This window comes from Aspergillus piperis, assembly GCF_003184755.1.
Source record: "Aspergillus piperis CBS 112811 unplaced genomic scaffold BO85scaffold_1, whole genome shotgun sequence".
NCBI classification, from domain to species: domain Eukaryota; kingdom Fungi; phylum Ascomycota; class Eurotiomycetes; order Eurotiales; family Aspergillaceae; genus Aspergillus; species Aspergillus piperis.
Genome location: NW_020291591.1, coordinates 2,195,779 through 2,214,562, shown reverse-complemented (window position 1 = coordinate 2,214,562; position 18,784 = coordinate 2,195,779). Strand labels below are relative to the sequence as shown.

The following is an 18,784-nucleotide window of genomic DNA, read 5'->3' as shown; positions in this document are numbered from 1 at the left end:
TCCAGACGATATTTTAATCGTGTTTCTACTGATATCTAAATGGATACCCACGGGCCTCCGTCATGTGTTGTAAAATTAGAGTTTTCCCGACCCCGGCGCCCCACGGGCACGTGATCATGAGGTATATACAATTATACATTGTCTCATAGGGAGTGGCCATTTTCAGTTCACTCTTGTGGATTCAATAATTATGAGCTTGAAGAGACTTTCATGGACGAAGTATTTACTCGGGCGCCATCAGCCCAGATTGAAAGCTCAGTAGCGGGTGGTCAGCCAGACTCTCCCAGAACCCAATCTCAAAGTCTAAGGATTCCTGGTAAGGAAAGCTAGACCATTCAATAAGGTTCGGACTGCGGGGTGTCAAGTCTGATACAGGGTGCATGGGTTCAGAAGTGACCGAATCCAGGAAGCTTTGAATCGTTTGCATGGCCTTGGACATAAGCTCATAGTTGGGTTCTTGGGGCCGAATGATCGATCCGGCTTGAATCTCCGCAGAGAGGATTGTCAGATGCTGGAGTGTTCGAGGCCGTGTTATACGGGGCATACTAGGAGTGGCCCGCTCGTTGAGAAGAGCGAGGAGGAGAATTCCTGCAGCAGGAAGACTATGATAGGCGACCTGCTCAACTTACAGTTACCTCAAGGCTACGGTACGAGCTGGGCAGGGGGTTAGACACATACCTTCCACAGGAGACACGTTCCCGAGTTTGTAAGTTGGTCACGCAAGAGAACCATGTCCACTGTGACTGAGAGTATCTGTTCGGCGATGTCCACAAGGGTGGGATCTGGCTCAGTAGGGGTACTTAGCAGGAGGAGATTCAGCAGAAAGAGCGCGTGCAAGTGATTCAGCTGCACTGAGCCGATAAAGTCGCGTTCAAAGGTGCTCAGTGTACTGTCTCTGAGATTGTTGCGGAACTGAAAATGCGGAGGCAGTGCAGAGTAGTTCTTTTCAGCCTGAGCTTTGATGTCACTGATATCGTCAACATACACATAAGTTCTCTTTTCTGCAAAGTAAACCTACGTAACCCGTTGATAGAAAAGTTCCATGTCACTTGGCCGGCTTCTCTGCAAGTTGAGTATATCCTCTTTAACCCCAGCACACAATGCAGTCCATCGAGTCTCAGCCATATAGCTCGCTTTAGTCGACGGGTCCCAGCTAAGAGGATCATTGTTTTTAATATCCAGCTTTTCAGAGGAGGTAAACCAAACGTCATCGGGAAGCGGACTTGAGGGAATCTGAAAGTAACAGAACTGTCTATTCATGCGAGGTGGTCGACCGACAAAGATGGCAACATTCTTGTCCGCCGAATAGACGCGGGCAAAGACAGCCTTACGTAGCTCGGTCAAGAAGCGAGGTGTATCGGGTTTTTCATCGAGGTTCTCATGGTATCCTAGAGCATATATTGAGGATATAACGTCTCCGAGCTTCCGCCATGAATAGTAGCCTGGACGATATTAGCTCTTCATCAATGAGGCGCATTCACCTGCGAAACGTACTATGGTCCCCGTCTACATGGGAATGCACGATGAAGTTCTCATACTGTAAGCAGATCTGAAGGTCATTCAAACAGTCGAGAGAGATGGTAATCTCCAGAGCATAGTCCGCTAATCTCGTGCATAGCTTCCTAAGGCTATACTTCTTCTCCTCGGTCATATACAGCGACGGGAAGAACTGAATATCCATAGTGGCACGGACCACAGCTGAGAGAAAGATTGCGAGTGTTTCCCATCGCATATTCTGATTGATAAACTGAGCACAGAACTCGGAAAAGGTAGAGTACTGAGAGTATCTGAGCGGCTGGGAAGAGTTAGTGAGAAGAGATTTCGCATATAGCAGATGCCAATCTTCGTTCGTCGATGAGGGTGGTAGGGGAATGTTATCAATACATTGATCAACCATAGCACCCATGATCGCAAGATTCGTTCCCTTTGCCCGCCACAGCTTTACTAGCTCTTTCATAGCAGGCAAGGAAAACCTCGTCAGGAGCATTTTGAGGGCATCTGCACATCGCTGGACGACGAGATCATCGTCAGGCGGGAAGAGAGATGCTGTCCACGAAGCGGTGTTAGGGCTCAAATGAGATGTAGCACTTTGACTATCTGATGAAGTAATATGTTTGAATATGGCGACATGGCTGGACGACCCAAGATATCCTGGGTTGGGATATCTATTTCCTCCTGCATGAGGTGGAGATGATGCTGGGGGTGATGGGTCTGGAGAGCTAAAAGTGGTGACGCCGAATGAAGTGGCATGGTCTTAGCCGATGTATATTCGAATGACACTAAGAATTAGGGAAATCGTACTGACGAGAAGATATATGCTCTGTCACCGCATTGCTAGTCTTTCGTCTTTTGAACGGCGCACTTCTGTAGATACAAAGACCCGGTCGGTTGCCATCCCTACACCGGTTGCAGACCGGCTGTTGATGATCGCACGCAAGCTTGGACCTCCTGCAAGGTTCACATGCGGCTAATCTAGTTGACATGGTCAATCGCAGATATAATGGTGCGTTGACGCCCTCGAGGATGGATCGGCGAGTACGGAGAGACGTGGGTAGCGTTATCGGAGTCTCGGAGCGGGGTAAATGACTATGCCGAGATGAGACAATCGGCACCAGTACCACTTATATCATACTACTCTCAGACAGAAGAAAGAATCAAAAAGCTCAAGCTGGTCTTGTTCGCGTGAATATTTTGGTCGCTACGTAAGTGGATCCCTGGCATTCTACGATTGATACTAGTGCTTCTATGGCAGGCTTGGTCGGATGATACTGAATATACAGAACAATATTCTGGGCAGAAAGACACTCTAAATTAGTAGTACGATCGGGAAATCATGTACACATGTATATAGTTGAAATAGCGTTGTGAGCGATCTTGGATTCGAATATTTGCTACATACGCAACAACAGAGACCTCTACTGTTAACCTCAAACTAATACATTCCCAGGCCCTCCAACCCCCTACTCAATATGTGCTGGATCAGCTGAGCTAAATGAACGAAGGCTTATACAGACTCTTAGAGGACTAAGACCCCGAAAGCAGATGCAAACTGCGAACTAGAGCAATGGAAGGTGAGTGGAAAGGAGCTCTTCACACCTCACCGTGTACACATCAGAGACGCGGGTTTTCCGCTCACAGGTGATATCGCTGCGTTTCGACGACGACAGGCCCTGGGAAAAGTTCGCGAGTGGATATACGCATGCTCAATACATATAGCACCCTCTTTATTCCAAGTGAAGGTCAGAGGTAAGGAAAAGGAAAACGCGCGATAAGCGAAAGCCACCAAGAAGCGGGGTATTCGGAGTGTTCGAGTACATCATTCCGATCTCTCCGGCATCAAGATAAGTGATGTCTTGTCCTGCCCCAAAATATAAGAGAATACCAAAATCCATAATCGCGAAGTAGATCTTCTGATTCTTCGTAAACCAAACCCAATATCTCATCTCCCACAATGACCCGCCTGCAATCCACCGAGATCAAAGCCCTTCGTGCTGCGGCGCCTCCTCTCCCTCTCATTCCTGCCCCACCCGTCTCCTCTGATGAGTACAAATCACCATACAACCGTACAAAACCACCAGCAAATCACCTCGACCACCACTTCAGCCTCGAAAGCCGGAGCTTTACCGGCTCAGCGTTGAAAAAGGGGTCCAGCCCAAACGGTCCGCGCAAGATCGTCCCCCTGGGAACGGGACGACCAACTGCGGACTATTATCCTTGGGAATCTATAGGCTTGAATGAGGCTTCTCCAGAACCGACAAGTAAATCTACACCAAAACCCAATCTACAATCACCCAAAGAACCGGAAAAATGCCACTCAGCGAACACCATAACCAAATACGGTTTAACATACAACCTCTCAATCGCAATGAACTACGGCTTCGCACACGGATCAGCACACTTGCTCCGATTCATCACCGAGCACGTTGAGCTCATTCACAATCCCCCTTATGCAGACTGGGCAACATTCCTCTCTTGTGGAGCGACTGCCGCGACAGAGTTGGCATTTAGAATCTTCTGTAATCGCGGGGACACCATTCTCGCGGAGCAATATACATACCCCGGAACACTAGAAAGTGCTGCGTTGAATGGGATTAACGTCCAGGGAATTGAAATGGATGAGGATGGCTTGCGGGCTGATGCCCTGGATGAGGTACTTTCCTCTTGGGATGATGCTCAGTCTCCCAGGCCGCACGTGCTGTATACCATCCCGACGGGTCAGAATCCGACGGGGGTTACCCAATCGCTGGAAAGGCGCAGAGCTATCTATGATATTGCTGAGAAACATGATATCATAATCATCGAGGATGATCCGTACTATTTCCTGAGGATGGGTCCTTACCAAGACAATCACGGAACAAATGGTACTGATACCAACCAATCTGCCTCAGAAGACGACGAAGCCGCTCAGATCTACCATTTCGAGTCCATCCCCTCCTACCTCACCCTCGACACATCCGGCCGCGTGGTACGCCTTGATTCAGCATCCAAGATCCTCGCTCCCGGGTTGCGCGCCGGCTGGGTCACTGCATCCAGGCAAATCATCGATAAGTTCACCGCATACCAGGAAGTAAGCACTGTAGCTGTTAGCGGCCCCTCCCAGCTAATGCTGTGGCATCTGCTTGATGAGAACTGGGGGCATGATGGGTTCACCACGTGGCTTGTTCACCTCTCGCGAGAGTATCGCTGGCGGCGGGATGTGCTTCTTGATGCTTGCAACAAGTATTTGCCCAGGGAGGCTGTGCAGTGGAATACACCGGAGTTCGGCATGTTTTTGTGGGTTAAAGTTGACTGGACACGGCATCCTCGGCTTAAGAGCTTGTCTGGATTGTCGCTGGAGGAGGTTGGTGCGCAGATAATTGGGCTGGAGGAGAGGGTTGCAGCTAGGGCTTTGGAGAAGGGAGTGCTTGTGACTAAGGGGTCGCTGTTCGCTTCAAATCAGGAAAGGAATGGCCATCTGCATTTTCGGATGACGTTCGCCGCTGCGGAGGAGGGAGATCTGAAGGAGGGGGTGAGGTTGTTTGCGGAGGCTGTGTGTGAAGAGTTTGACCTAGGAATTTAATTTAATTAAAGGATACTTTAAGAAGGCACTGTCAAATGTATTTCATGTGTCTTAAATATCGGCACCTAGTTTGAGGGCGCGCTTCATGAGTTAGAGGGCCTCGTCAGAACGTAGGGTTTGCACGCCAGGTGAGCGCTGACTGGCTAGTTTGGGGTTTGTATTTGGAGAGTTTATGTAGCAGTAAATGATAGCAGGGCTGGAGATTACCGTGATGCCTTTCTTGTTATTAAGAGGCGAATTACGAAATCGGAGAGAAGCAAGTAGATTATCGGCCAAAGAGCTAGCTGAGCGCGAGACTGTCCCACTGTGTATGGCCAATGCATTCTAGTGGTATCTTTCAGAGCATGTAAATCAATACTACTACCCAGAAATTCTCGTTTTTTCTAGGATCCTTATATTGGGACGCAAAGGTTTGTCGTGTCATGAGCGTCGTAGCAATCGTAAAGGTATCAGCCCTTCCACCCAGAAAGGAAAAAAAGGCAGCTTTCTATGGAAAGGCAGATTGGAGCGAAGAAGCAAGCAGGCATAGAGGAAGTCGTGTCATGAGGTGAGATGGTGTGGACAGAAGGAAGGTTCGAGTATTGTCAAGCCGCGACAACGGCCGAGAACGAAGGCAACGCTCAATATTCCATGAGGTAGGAGCGAGGTAATTAGGCTACCAGAATTGGGAATCCTTAGAGCCCAATGATGGGAGATTATAGTCGTTCAGCCCAGTAAGGTCTTCCGGGAATTCCGGTGCCTGAATCTTGCTCTTTGCTCCAGATACATCACACTCGATAATGAGACCCGTTTCACCGGGTACATTCTTTGCCCCGATATATGTGCGTCTCATAAAGCCCATCAACGATGTGAGCGCCTTTATTTGCGTTTCCTCGGAAGCCTGCTTGGTGTGCCGGAGTAATTCTGCAAACAGTGCGGGCATGTAATAGAGAATTACAGCTTGTTCCCCTTCCAGACCACTCTGATTAAGCTCTTGGATAAGTTCAGCTCTATGATCATCTGGGAGGCCGAGAAGGGCCTTCCGGAAGCGTTCTGCCAAGTCGATATCGGCTACCCTGCCCATTGCATACAGGCGCAAGAGGGCCCGGTCTTGCTTGTCATCTGTTGATAACTCTGGATAACCCTTGTCGGATAAGATACGGCCTCTATTTTGCAAGACTTCATTGTAGGCTTCCTGGATAGTGATCTCTTTGGATATGACGCGCTTCAGGATCTTATAAGTAAGTAGGAATGATTGGCAGACCGGTTCAATCATCCGGACTGAACCACAAGCATCAACATGCGCCCCTGCGCCAGCCACATCGAACATGATTTCAAGATATTTCAAATCAAAGGCGCTTTCCTGGCCTCGAAGATCTTGAAGACATTGCAGGCTTCCTGGAACATTCTCACCTTGGGCTAGCTGTGGGATATTGAGCTTGGCACCCAGCCTCACTCCTTGAATTACATCATCTCGTCGAGGAGCCAATAGTAAATCTAATGGAGAGGGAGACTCGATGATGTTCATTTCAAGGGCCCTTTCGAGAACTGTATCGTGATTCATTTCCTCGTCTGATGGAGTCTTGACTTGAGCTCGCACCTTCTTAGCTAGCTCATCGTCTTTACCCACGTCACCTATGACCAGAGCCACAATCAAGGCCATCAGCCAACCCGGCTCTTTTCGGAACTGGTCAATAAAATCGTGGAATTTATTAAAAGTTTCGATCTTTAACTTTATAGGTCCCTTCTGATGGCAAGTAAAGGTGTGGTAATCCCCGACGAGCAGCCATCGCACCGCAAGAACATTAGTCAAGGTTCGATTCACCTCTGAGTAATCTTCGCCGTTGAAAAGATATCGGGAGGGGGTGAGATTATAATCATTCTTATTGCGTTTTCCCCCAACGCCTGCCCGGGTTAGTAATCCTTGGGGATGCGCATCGTCTCCCTCAATATTTTGTTCCACATTCTTGAGTCTGTTGATCACCGGTTTAAACTGATGATACAGGAGATCAACAAGTTGTTCGTCACTAAGTGATTCGAACTTTCCCCTGTTGATCACTTCTTCCAACGATGTATAGGATGCCATATTTGTGCTGCAGATATTGCGAAGCCTGACGATGAGGCGCGCTAGGAATGGTAGTGGCGATGAGAATTGTGACAATCTATTATTGCGAGGAGGCCGCACAGTTTGCTGAGGTGATGTTGGTGTTGGCATTGTGGATGGGAGTGGAACGCGCTCCAATTAAATAGTCGGCCTTGCCGTCCCTCGCAGCAGGACGTCCTCCACTCTTATACGGTTCCCGCCCGGGCACCGCCTCACGCTAGGAGAGTTCCTCCTTGACTGGGCCAGTTGTTTATGTCTTGGAAGATGCCGTGCAAGTTCGTATCTACTCCTCGGTGAGTCACTGCTTTGTGTGCCGTGAGATTTCTCTGTCTCAAAGTCGGTATCTCCCTAGCTTATGATGTCTGGATCGGATTCTTGGTGGGTATATATGATCATGGGGCTCTGGCGGCAACTGGCCGCATGATAGGAACCAACTGACTGATTAACTAGTTATTTTAGATCGGTCTTAGCAGGTAGATCTGGTGGGCAAACGCTGCCAGGAACAACAGACTTGATGTTCGATCTCCGCTGACCCACATCCACAAGCGTGAGGCTGGGGAGTGTTCAGCACGAGACACGAGGATGAGCCGGGTGAAACGAACCAGGAGGTAGACTAGACTAAAAAGCAAAGGAGTGTTTGTCCAGGAGTTCAGCTGACGAGCCGCGACCGCCCATACCCGATTGGGAACTTGAAATATTGGTCGCGGTGGCTGAAGCTGAGCGTATCTTTGTAGGACAGAGTGATTTGTTAGGAGGTAAAGAATTCCCCGAAGCCTTTAGTAGTACATCGTATGTAAAAATCCTCCTTTTGGAGTACTCCATCGGCTGTGATGACAATTAACGATCTGTCAGATTCCTTCAGACAAATGGCTCAATACGTGTCACTGCATCTGCGATCAGCCAGTCAAATATGTGTCGCTTTGGTATTTGTCCACCTTTGTTCACCTTGCTGTGTTTCTTGTGTTGGGAATCCTAAATCTAGACTGCCTCTTGTCTATTACCTGCTCACGGAATCAGAGATGTTAGACAATGGCATCTTACCGTCTTAAGCCTCCCGTAGTTTAGTGAGATACGCATCATAGTAATCTACTACCACATACCCCTCCATTTTTAGCAGGAAGTTGACAACATATTCCCTCTAGAAGCTTATTTTGTTTTATCTCGCTATTTATACATCAAGAGTCATTTCCAAGAACCCTTTACAGCCTCTTCAGGACATCATCCAGAACCTCCTGGGTAGTAGCCTTACCACCCATGTCAGGAGAAAGGAACTTGGCCTCATCGAGGTTGGCATCAACAGCAGTGTAGATCTTGGCAGCGGCGGTCTCCTCGCCCAAGAACTCCAGCATCAGGGCAACACTGCGCAGAGTGGCAATGGGGTTGGCAATACCCTTGCCCTCAATGTCGGGGGCACTGCCGTGGCAGGGCTCACCGATAGCGAAGCCATCACCAACGTTAGCGCTAGGAACCAGTCCCAGACTGCCAACCAGGGCAGCGGCACCATCCGACAGAATGTCACCGTACAAGTTGGGGGCGACAATAACATCGTAGTACTCGGGCTGACGGAAGAGCTTGTAAACCATGGAGTCGACAATCTGCTCCTCAACTTGGACGGAGGAGAAGCGGTCGGCGGAGAGGGCCTTGCGGGCGGTCTCACGGAAGAGACCGTCGGTCTGGGAAAGAACGTTGGACTTGTGGGTGATGGTCACCATGGGCTCGGTGCGGAGACCAGCGATACCAGCAACACTGCGGATCTTCTGGCGGCGGAGGGCGATTTCACCGGCAATGGTGGAGATGCGGGAAGAAGCGTTCTCGGAGATACGCTTGATAGCCTCGGCAACCTTGCCATTGGGGGTGTCCTTGGTCTGCTCCTCCTTGACGTAGAGATCCTCAGTGTTCTCGCGCACGATCACCAGGTCAATGGGCTTGCCGTCGGTGCTGCCGGCGGTGGTCTTGACGGGGCGGACGTTGGCGTACAGGTCGAGCTTCTTGCGGAGGGCGACGATGGGGGAGGAGTAGCCGGCGACCTTGGTGCTGGGGGAGCTGTGGAGGAATTGGTTAGAAGGTGATTGAGTGGTAGACGATGACGAGGACAACGATGTAGCACTCACCTGACAGCTCCGAACAGAGCACCATCACACTCCTTCTTGAGGATCTCGACCGTCTTATCGGGGAGAGCGCTACCGGTGCGCTTGAAGGTGTCGAAACCCGCATCGAGGTCGACGAAGCTGAACTTGAGGTTCAAGGAAGAGGGGAGAGACTCCAGAACCTTCCGGCCGGCCTGATGAAGAAAGTTTCATTAGAATTGGTGTTTCTAAAGTGAGCTATTTGCTGGGGTGACTCACCGGAATGACCTCTCGGCCGATGCCGTCACCGGGGATGAGACCTGCATGAGGGAAGATGTCAGCAACTAGACGGGCGCAGAGAAATATTAAGAGACATAGAGGAGCAATTGACCTATGCGAAGCGTCCTAGCAGCAGCAGCCATTGTGAATACCTTGCTAAAGGGGATGTAAGAAAGAGAGTTCCTGCTGGCTGGAGAAAAACATCCGCTTAACGGACGCCGTGATCGGAGGATTCCCGCTAGTCTAGCCCCATCCGCGGGGATGCACGTGATGCGCACCGACCACTTATGCGTAAGTGGCGGCTTTATCTTTCCGTATCACACTATATCGGAGTGTTCTCGGAGTACTCCGTAGAATGCTGCTATCATCACACAGCCTATATTACTATGGTGTTAAGCTGGTCTTTCTGCTACTAAGGCCAATGTAAATATGGCGGTAATGGGTCTTTGGTATAACTCTTCAAACCGTGTTATTGTGACCCAATACAAGCGCATATCAATAAATATGTCCTTGACTAGCATATCACTCCTACGGAGATACTTCGAAATCGCTTCGCTCCGAACAGTATGATGGAATAATATATCTTCGACATGGCATACACCTACCAGTAGCACCACTGAGTATCTACAGTCGACTCCCCTTCCTCTCTCGCTTCGTATCAACCGGCAACTTGATATGCTCCATCCATTTTTCCGACAATGCCAACCCACCCCTCTCCGACTTCTGGCTATCATACTCCTCCCAAAACTTCTTCTCCTCCATATACCTTTTCCCCTGCTCTACCAACCAGTCTGAAACCACTCTTGCCGTCTCACCCACCTCTTCAAGGGGAGCCGTATGCGATGCCCCTTTCACAACCTCATCCCGAACCATCCCTGCCCGAACACCCCCACTACCTCCAAGCCCAGTGCCAACACGTAACAGTTTATCATCTCTGCGTGCACCGGGGGTATTGATATGACTCTTCTCGCCCCAAACAAATAGAACTGATGGCCGAATATAAGGCAAGAACTCGAACGCGATACTTGTCCACGGACAGGTCGCTACATAGCTGGGGTGGTTGTTGGAGCCTTCTTTGGCTGATGCAGCTAGGTCAGGGCTGAGGAAGCGCTCAGCACTATCACTACTCATATCCTTATTAGTAGTACCTTCATATGGCGTGACGTTAAAGCGCAGATATGTCCATGCTTCTTGAGCTTTGGTTGTCGTCAATGTCACTGAGTTTGGTGTCACCTTTGCGCTTGACATCTCTCCGTTAGAGGACTGAGGATCAAACGGGTACAAAGCCGTCGGAACAGGCCGGAGACCATGTTCAATGTATTTTGCGACCGCACGGGAATCCCATCTGCGCCAGAATGGGTTACTCCGGATGTGCTTTTCAGCTTCGGACTGGGATGGCCAGAGGTCGGGGCGGGTGCTGGCCCAGAGGGCAGGGCTGCGGCCACCTGGCTTGCTGGGGCTTTCGGTTTGGATCATGGGCTCGAGGAAGATGAGGGTGTGGAAGAGACGGGGGTGAATGAGGGATAAGTGGACGCTGGATGGTTGGTCAGACGGTCATTCTTTGGTAGTAGGGAAGTAAAAGGAAAGGTGCTGGAGGTAGTGGGTGGGATGCGTACAATGACGAGCAGCTGAAACTGTGTGCTACTCCTACAATTGGAGGTTGGGTTTGGTCTTGAAGATGAGTGACCATTGAGAGGAGGTCTCGGGAATGGTCGAACCAATTTGCTAGGAGAGAATCATCAGACTGGTTAAAAGTTTCGAGAACAGTGCCAGTGACTCACGGTCATCGCCCAGTTTATCTTCATTCAAGACTCCACTGGCGCCTTGATTTGCGCAGTCTGCGAACCAAATGGCCTTGATCTTTACCTTGCTCGTTGCAAGAAGGTCATCCCATAGAGGCTCGTAGCACTCCTGTAAGAGTATTAGTATGCTTTGTCCAGCATGTAGATTTCGGTCTAGTATTTTGATAGCACGCCTCCTGACCTTGGGAATCCCATTTGCATGTCCCGCGATAATTGTAATATCATCCGGTGCAGGATGGGGATTATTGAGAGGAACATATTGTTTAATTGCTAATTGTAGATTTTGACCACTTTTGACTCCATGGTGATATTCCCGGCGAGAGGGACATCGAACGTTGTGCTCGATAACTCGAAAGTGAGATGTGCTCATGGTTGCAACTCAGGCTTCACATATGGAATCAAACGAAGAATAGTTTCTCGAATGCAATAGAACATGAATGGGGAGTGGGATTTTATAGTGTAAGCAACGTTTCGTGGCTGGCCAACTCATTGTTGCTTACTGTATAGTGCTTATTCCAAGGCGCACAGGTAGCCAGTACGAAGCAGTAGATAGTGCTCACGCTCGAAGTGGTGTGGGTTGTTCGTATTTTAGTGTGTGAATAGCAGGCTAGCTAATTGGCTAGTCCGTTTAATCGCTAAGCTAGTTACTGTAATAGTGCAGTTAATAGAAATTTTGAGAATGGGAGGATGCCAGCATGATCACAGCCAATCAACTAATATATGTCGGCCCAAAATCATGCATTTCCTATGCCCCAATTATCCATATGGTCGTTACATAGAGCATTTACATGACATATCTACATGTACCTAGAACAGCAGATCGTGGATATAGCTCAACAGTACGACCCGGTCCGTTTGTGAGATATAGTATCTAATATCAAGAACTCTGTCGATGGTTTCTTCGTTAGCTTCAGTAGAAAAGCTAGAGCCTCTGGATATAGCAATAGAACTAGCTCATCTTCATTAATCACTGCATATTATTTGGTAGATGGCTAGCCGTATCCTGAAGGAGATCATCATTTCATCAAAACGAGAGGAACCAATTTTGATCAGTCGGAACTAAGGCTCTGTAAGGACCAAAATTGTCACTTCTGAATAAATCCATCCATCATTTGGCGCCTTGGCTGAGATGCACTGACTCCGTCAGTGCGGCCTTCCTTTGCTGTCAATTTTGTTAGCATGCTATTGTCAAGTATGTAGACACTGGATTTGATCTCGGCCGTGGGAGCTTACCACGAGAATAGCATTGACTGGCCGCCATATTAGAGAGGAATTTTGCCTCGTTCATGCTCTTAGTTGGCACCGTCGGCAGCGTCAGCAACCTTAGCACCGTTGATGCTGTCGATGCTATCAATGCTATCGATACTGTTGGCAGCGTTGATACTGTCGATGCTTCTTCCATTGATACTGTTGATGCTGTCGATGCTATCAATACTATCAATACTGTTGGCAGCGTTGATACTGTCGATGCTTCTTCCATTGATACTGTTGATGCTATCAATGCTGTCCGTAACGTCGATACTGCGAGCACGATTGATGCTGTCGATGCTGTTGATGCTCTTGGCACCATTGATGCTGTCGGTAACCTTTACTCCGTTGATGCTGTCAATGCTATCGATACTGTTGGCAGCATTGATACTGTCAATACTTCTTCCGTTGATACTGTCAATGCTATCAATACTGTTGGCAGCGTTGATACTGTCAATACTTCTTCCATTGATACTGTTGATGCTATCAATGCTGTCCGCAACGTCGATACTGCGAGCACGATTGATGCTGTCAATACTGTCGATGCTCTTGGCACCATTGATGCTGTCGGTAACCTTTGCTCCGTTGATGCTGTCAATGCTGTCGATACTCCTGCGCTTAATGCTGTCGATGCTGTCAATACTGTTGATGCTGTCCGTAGCATCAATACTGCGAGCAACATTGATGCTGTCAATGCTGTCGATGCTCTTAGCGCCATTGATGCTGTTCGCAACATCTGTAACACCAGCAACATGCTCGTCTCTCTTGCGCATGGGGCCTGCCATTCCGAGCCCGGCAAGGAGGGGCACAAGGACGATGGAAACCTTCATAATGGGCGGATGGTATTCGGTAGACGGAGTTGTCTGATGGAGAGGAGACGAGTGATGTAGTAGGACGAGAGATTATGAGATGGAAAGGTGAGCTTGGTGAATTTTTTCTTACCCTCAGGGAGTTTGAGCTCTCTTATAGCCTATGGGCAGGGCAAGATACTTAGGAAAATAGTATGTAAGCTGTAGTTCCGAGACAATCTGTATTTTGCAGATCTTGCCTATGCTACGCAAGGCTGGGATTGACCGCAATGTAGTGTGACAGACAGTCCCACATCTCCCTCGCTGAGGCCGATAAGTGACTAGGTAGTATCTTCTTCTATCTGCAATAAAAATGGCACCATGGTGATGGGTTGCGTCAAGGTAGGAAGCCTATCTCATCCATGGTCTATAGTGATCAACTTAGGATGATCATCGAGGGAAAATAGAACCGATTGTAGTATAAGCAGGAAGCGAAGTTACGCAAGCATTCCAAGACTAGAAATGACGTTATGCGAATTTATTGGGGCTACTATCAATTGTAGACGCTAAGGCCACTACAGAGGACATCTGAAACCCTCCCTTGATCCACGGAATATAGTTGCGGAATTGAGGATGAACTTCCAAGGGGTATACCTACTTCTATTCTGCTTTATAATCGTGCGTATTACCACTTGCTTTCATCCCCCACCACAATTCAGCTCTAGGATGATCGATATACCTCTTGCTTTTCATTGGCTACCGGAAGTCGCTCATTGCATAGCTCTCTCTACACCCCATGCAAGGTTCACGCAAGCCACCGCCTGTCGTTGTAGCATTGTGTGCCGAGTGACGTGGACATCCCGCATCATGCATGATAGGGAGAAGGGAATGGTAGGAGAGATCCATGTATAAACCGTGAGAAACGGCGTGATCGGGGCTTTTACTAATAGAAAACCACATAGAATGTAAATTATAGCTACTAGCCTTTCATGACTTGCTGAAATACTTAAGGAAAGAAGTCTAAAATAATTGGAATCGCCTTGCTGAAGTCTTATTTCTATTGCCATGATTTTTAAGCCTTTCATGTCCCGAATATGATAATGACATATAGTATATCAAGGCTTGGAAATATGATGACGTCGCTAAGATTCCTCGGACGACCGACCGGACAGCAGATGGTAGCAGCAGCAGCAGGAGTAGTAGTAGTAGTAGTAGTAGTAGTAGTAGTAGTAGTAGCGATCAGCGAACCTCTTGCATCTTGCGCAGATCCTGTCGCCTAACCCATCTGCTAGCAGCCAGGAATTTGATTATCTCGCGGCCCTGTCTGATGACTTAAACATATGTATACCCTGGTGCTGGATAATGATTCTCCTTCGAACATCAAACACACCGCTACCTCCTGCGCATAACAGCCAACATCTCGAACTCCATCATCCCCACATTCTCAGGGATACACACGTCCGAGAAAGACGAATTGCGAAAGCACGGCTCATAATCAGCCCAATCCGCGCGAGGTCCTAACCACAGAATCATCTGCACTGACGACTCAGGTCCATCGCCATACAGCTCGATATACTTGCTAACCAGCTTCGGTTCACGCGGGTAAACAAACATCCATGCTGCCGCCTGCGGCGCACGCGCATACAGATCCCAAGTCCCGCTGACCACGTCGAAGTCCTCTTCTGCAAGGTAGCGGTTGACTGACGTGGAGACTTCTATTCCGGTGATGTGGACGCTGGGGTGGTTATGTAGTATTAGAGCTTCAAGGAGACCGGATCCACAGCCTATTGATAGGGCAAACGCGGGCCTTTCAGGAAGGAGCCATGCTAAGTGGGCTATCAGGGTGCTGGAGATAGATAGACAACAATTTGGGAAGTGGGTTGGTGCTTCGGTGAGCTGGGTGGAGAGTTGAGAGATGTCCATTTCTTTTTCTCTTTGTTTATTCCCGTGTATTTCTTTTTCTATTATTTGGTTAAATTTTTTCGGGAAGGTTCGTGCTATAGGATATACATCGCTGCGGTGACGAAAGAGGGGAAAAAGAAGCGGTGGAAATTCGATTCCTGGATAGATGAATGAAGCTTTTCGGTTGGGAGAAGATCATCGGCCCGGATTTACTTTGTGGATGATGTTGCCTGTCGGCCTATCAGGTCCTATGGAAATGCCCCGCGGAATAAATATGTGGGTACTTTGGTAGGGGAAATATGTATCAGGCGTCGCATTCAAAGAAGCCCCTGGCATGTTCAGCAGTAAGGCACTATGGATCGGAGCATCTGATTTCCTGTCAAAGTCATTCGGTGACATTGCTTGTTTGTGCACGGGGCAGACGCCCCACAACACTGGTAGACGACACATGAAATAGAACGAACCTTTATTCGTCCTTGTACCGCGACTTCTCATGTTAGGGCTAAGGTAGGAATACTAGGAGACGACCACTGCGATAGGTGTATACTGCGCATTCAACTAGTAACTTCCGCCTTGACGTCACTTCTCTTCTCTTTCTATCCCTTGTCAATTATCCCTCCCCAACCACCATACTACATGAGTGAATGAACACACAACGTATGTATTCAAGGGATAGTGGTGGTGACAGCCCAAGTCACTGTAGAACACGACCAGTGAATTTTCAGACTGAGTGAAAGTTTCCGGCCTGTCATCATTGATTCCATCTAGTCCCGCAGATGATTTGTGTCACCGTCTCAATTTTCACCGGTCTTATTCTACAACTTTTCCTTTCTCAGCTTCCATTCATATCCTAGGACGATTAACCGCCACAATTCCCTGCATAGGTCACTCGATGTCTCTAATTGATCATCCGAATTGTATTATTTCCTTTAATTTCGAGATCCCCACATATATGTTGTTCGAAGCTCGTCGAAGAATTTCTACCCCTTATTAATTTTTCTAAAAGTTCTCTTTTATTGGTAGCACTATGACTGTGCTTTGTGGTAACAATGAAAGCGCCCAGTGAGATATATGACTAGCCACACTTAAATTCGACAGCTTTGACCTGAATTGAAAAGACAACATCAAAGTGTTTCAATCTGTCATAGGTCTAGTTGAAAACGTCCTCTTGTTGTTTCGAGGTTCACAGCTAATCAAACAGTGACCTGAGTTCCCCAATGGGCTGACTGATATATCCGGGGCTTATGCGCCAGACGTGGAAGTCCCCAAGGACAAAGTACTGCTTCGTACAGAAAAATATAGCTTCAATCATAGAAGTACGTTTTGTACGGCATGTACCAATCATATTCTTAAGTATAGTGCAAGGAAGGAAAGCAGCGACACATATGAGGCCCACGTTCCCTACGTTTATTCTCTTCTATGCTCGCTCCATAAAGAGGTATCATTATAGTATGTAACAAACCAACTCATGGGGGCATCATCTGATCTCTATACCATATATTCCAAGATAAGTCTATGTCGGTTCGTTTACTCTATTATCCAACTCTACATGGTCATTTCCATACCTGACAATGATACCTTCCAATATCCCAACGAATGATACGGGGTGGTGTTCATCAGGTCTTCGCATAGGTGACAACTGAAGCAGGAGAACGGCCACTACTCTTATCAGCTCAGGCATCTAAGGTACAGTGGGATGTCAAATATTTGCGTTAATCTGAATTATACGCTAGCCATATTTGGTTCCGCATTCCAAATCAGGTTAGATTAAATTTATTCTGCCTACCAAAACAACGCGTATAAAGCCCTTTATCATGATACTTTGTATGGATGCTTATATAAATATCAGTTATTACAGAGAAATAATATTACTATCTATATATTTTGATAAAGTTTCCATAATCTGGGACTTCATACGCGTTGTTTTGGTAGGCAGAATAGATTCAATCTAGCCAGATTCGGAATGCGGAACCAAATATGGCTTGTATATAATTCAGATTAACGCAAATATTTGAACATCCCACTGTAGTAGGATGAAAGCAGCGCAATGTCATGAATATGTTTATTCGAGTGATTGTAAGATAGTAGTCTCAACACTATTGACAAATGATAACAGGACCGTCCTCTAAAGCCATGGCTTCTTCAGTACTCACCAACCCCAAACCATCGCGAGAGGCATAAGATCGTGATATGTTGCCATTATTGTATGTGAAAGGCGACCAAGACACTGCTCATCTTAAAACGCCATAAGCCCGCCCAATTCCTTGGCTACGCCAACCCAGACCAAAAAAACACCGACCCGATCATATGAACGCATATACGACGAAGAAAACTGGTTTCAAGGAGAGGCAGAATCCCGGGAGTATTAAGCCTCTCCTACCCATTGATGGTATCCCCAACCGCAGACGAGCACCACCATCGCAGCAAAATCTTCAACTCAGGGATGTTCTGTTCCCAGAATGCAAAGCGTTAAGATTGACGGATCACCAGGTTGGAGCCATCATGATGGCCCAGGAGAATGCGAGCATGTCTTGGACCCACGAAGGAAATGAGTAGCACCTTTTGGGCAAGTTAGCCACAGTTATTCAAATGAGACGAAAGAAATGAATGACAGACTCACCGGACTGACTTTATTGGCACTATACTTTCTGGAACGGAGGCAAGTGATCATAATTCGACACATACATAGGATTTCCCCTCGGGTAATCTGTTCGTCATCTGCGTTAACACTCTCGAGTAGGAAGCACTTCATCCGAGGCCCACCCGGAATGCCAGTTATACCACCAACGCACCATTCAATGGGATTATCTATATCAAGCTCGCAGAGGGAACATGGAAAGTCACTGGGCCTGGAGAAAAATCAGTCAATTGTACGTCGTAAGATTGACATTGCCAGTAGACGAGGATCGATCATACTGTCTAGGATTATGTTGCCAGTCAAACTTGTGGAAAAGTGTAGCGCAGGAAATATATTCCCCAAAATAGTCGCTCAGAATGTGTGCCTCGTCCATCGGATCCAAGACATCCTGCGGACTGGAGGGCGAGAACTATCTCCTCATCCGGGTCCGGGAGGGACTTATCGTAGGGCCAGAAAAATTCAGGCTCGAATAATGGGCCTCCATCAGCGGACAGAGGCATAGGTAGGATTTCAATGTGGAGGTTATCCAAGTCTTTGTGCTGGTATCGATTTTCCCGACGTTCGCAGATGGCACGCGCGACGGTCTTGATGGCGTGTCGACGAACTTGGTGGTCATTACTCTCCAACATTTTAGCGGAGTTGAGAATATTGAGCGTGGGCGGTAGGTGAGGCGATGTAGGATGCTTGGGAAGAAGGGGCATGGAGGCAGTAAGGATGGATGCAAGGAGAAGAGTAAAGTAGGTAGAAAACAGATATGACGGAGGAGGAAGTCGATCAGATAAAGGGCGGTTCCGGGGCCTTCTACCGCCCGCAATTTAAGCCGGGAGGTTCCAAACTATCGTCTCCAGACCCCCGGAGAGTCGCTTCAGCCTTCTTCCTGTCACTGGCGGATAAGGAGTATTCCGCTATGATTGCTTCA

The 18,784-nt window shown here is 48.1% G+C and overlaps 8 protein-coding genes across 8 annotated transcripts; 1 reads left to right on the top strand and 7 right to left on the bottom strand.

The window, feature by feature from the left end:
* Window positions 1-69: 69 nt before the first annotated feature.
* Window positions 70-2,483, bottom strand: BO85DRAFT_387443 (Zn(II)2Cys6 transcription factor; the record flags this gene model as incomplete). Its single annotated transcript, XM_025656671.1, has 5 exons — window positions 70-616; window positions 679-967; window positions 1,019-1,442; window positions 1,495-2,219; window positions 2,281-2,483. The coding sequence occupies 5 exons, from the start codon at window positions 2,481-2,483 to the stop codon at window positions 224-226; spliced, it is 2,034 nt and encodes a 677-aa protein (XP_025521202.1). The 3' UTR covers window positions 70-223.
* Window positions 2,484-3,068: 585 nt separating this feature from the next.
* On the top strand, window positions 3,069-5,386 carry BO85DRAFT_20343 (aminotransferase-like domain-containing protein). Its single transcript, XM_025654558.1, has one exon. The coding sequence runs from the start codon at window positions 3,452-3,454 to the stop codon at window positions 5,057-5,059; it is 1,608 nt and encodes a 535-aa protein (XP_025521201.1). The 5' UTR covers window positions 3,069-3,451; the 3' UTR covers window positions 5,060-5,386.
* A 1-nt stretch (window position 5,387) lies between these two features.
* Window positions 5,388-7,582, bottom strand: BO85DRAFT_20348 (uncharacterized protein). Its single transcript, XM_025654559.1, has one exon. It carries the CDS (start codon window positions 7,251-7,253, stop codon window positions 5,715-5,717), a length of 1,539 nt encoding a protein of 512 aa, XP_025521200.1. The 5' UTR covers window positions 7,254-7,582; the 3' UTR covers window positions 5,388-5,714.
* Window positions 7,583-8,146: 564 nt separating this feature from the next.
* lysB (homoisocitrate dehydrogenase lysB) lies at window positions 8,147-9,671 on the bottom strand. Its single transcript, XM_025664811.1, has 4 exons — window positions 9,600-9,671; window positions 9,488-9,528; window positions 9,254-9,423; window positions 8,147-9,185 (listed from the first exon to the last, which is right to left on the bottom strand). The coding sequence occupies exons 1-4, from the start codon at window positions 9,628-9,630 to the stop codon at window positions 8,342-8,344; spliced, it is 1,086 nt and encodes a 361-aa protein (XP_025521199.1). The 5' UTR covers window positions 9,631-9,671; the 3' UTR covers window positions 8,147-8,341.
* A 201-nt stretch (window positions 9,672-9,872) lies between these two features.
* BO85DRAFT_515803 (toxin biosynthesis protein) lies at window positions 9,873-11,659 on the bottom strand (the record flags this gene model as incomplete). The annotated part of the gene is made up of 4 exons (XM_025664810.1): window positions 9,873-11,021; window positions 11,104-11,212; window positions 11,269-11,398; window positions 11,471-11,659. The coding sequence occupies 4 exons, from the start codon at window positions 11,657-11,659 to the stop codon at window positions 10,112-10,114; spliced, it is 1,338 nt and encodes a 445-aa protein (XP_025521198.1). The 3' UTR covers window positions 9,873-10,111.
* Window positions 11,660-12,581: 922 nt separating this feature from the next.
* On the bottom strand, window positions 12,582-13,367 carry BO85DRAFT_433809 (uncharacterized protein; the record flags this gene model as incomplete). Its single annotated transcript, XM_025658434.1, has 1 exon — window positions 12,582-13,367. The coding sequence occupies one exon, from the start codon at window positions 13,365-13,367 to the stop codon at window positions 12,582-12,584; it is 786 nt and encodes a 261-aa protein (XP_025521197.1).
* Window positions 13,368-14,361: 994 nt separating this feature from the next.
* On the bottom strand, window positions 14,362-15,714 carry BO85DRAFT_20325 (uncharacterized protein). The gene is made up of 3 exons (XM_025654556.1): window positions 15,692-15,714; window positions 15,512-15,603; window positions 14,362-15,439 (listed from the first exon to the last, which is right to left on the bottom strand). Exon 3 carries the CDS (start codon window positions 15,246-15,248, stop codon window positions 14,718-14,720), a length of 531 nt encoding a protein of 176 aa, XP_025521196.1. The 5' UTR covers window positions 15,249-15,439; window positions 15,512-15,603; window positions 15,692-15,714; the 3' UTR covers window positions 14,362-14,717.
* A 1,889-nt stretch (window positions 15,715-17,603) lies between these two features.
* BO85DRAFT_465176 (uncharacterized protein) lies at window positions 17,604-18,494 on the bottom strand (the record flags this gene model as incomplete). Its single annotated transcript, XM_025662040.1, has 5 exons — window positions 17,604-17,675; window positions 17,715-17,786; window positions 17,848-18,076; window positions 18,144-18,229; window positions 18,276-18,494. 5 exons carry the CDS (start codon window positions 18,492-18,494, stop codon window positions 17,604-17,606), a joined length of 678 nt encoding a protein of 225 aa, XP_025521195.1.
* Window positions 18,495-18,784: the final 290 nt, after the last annotated feature.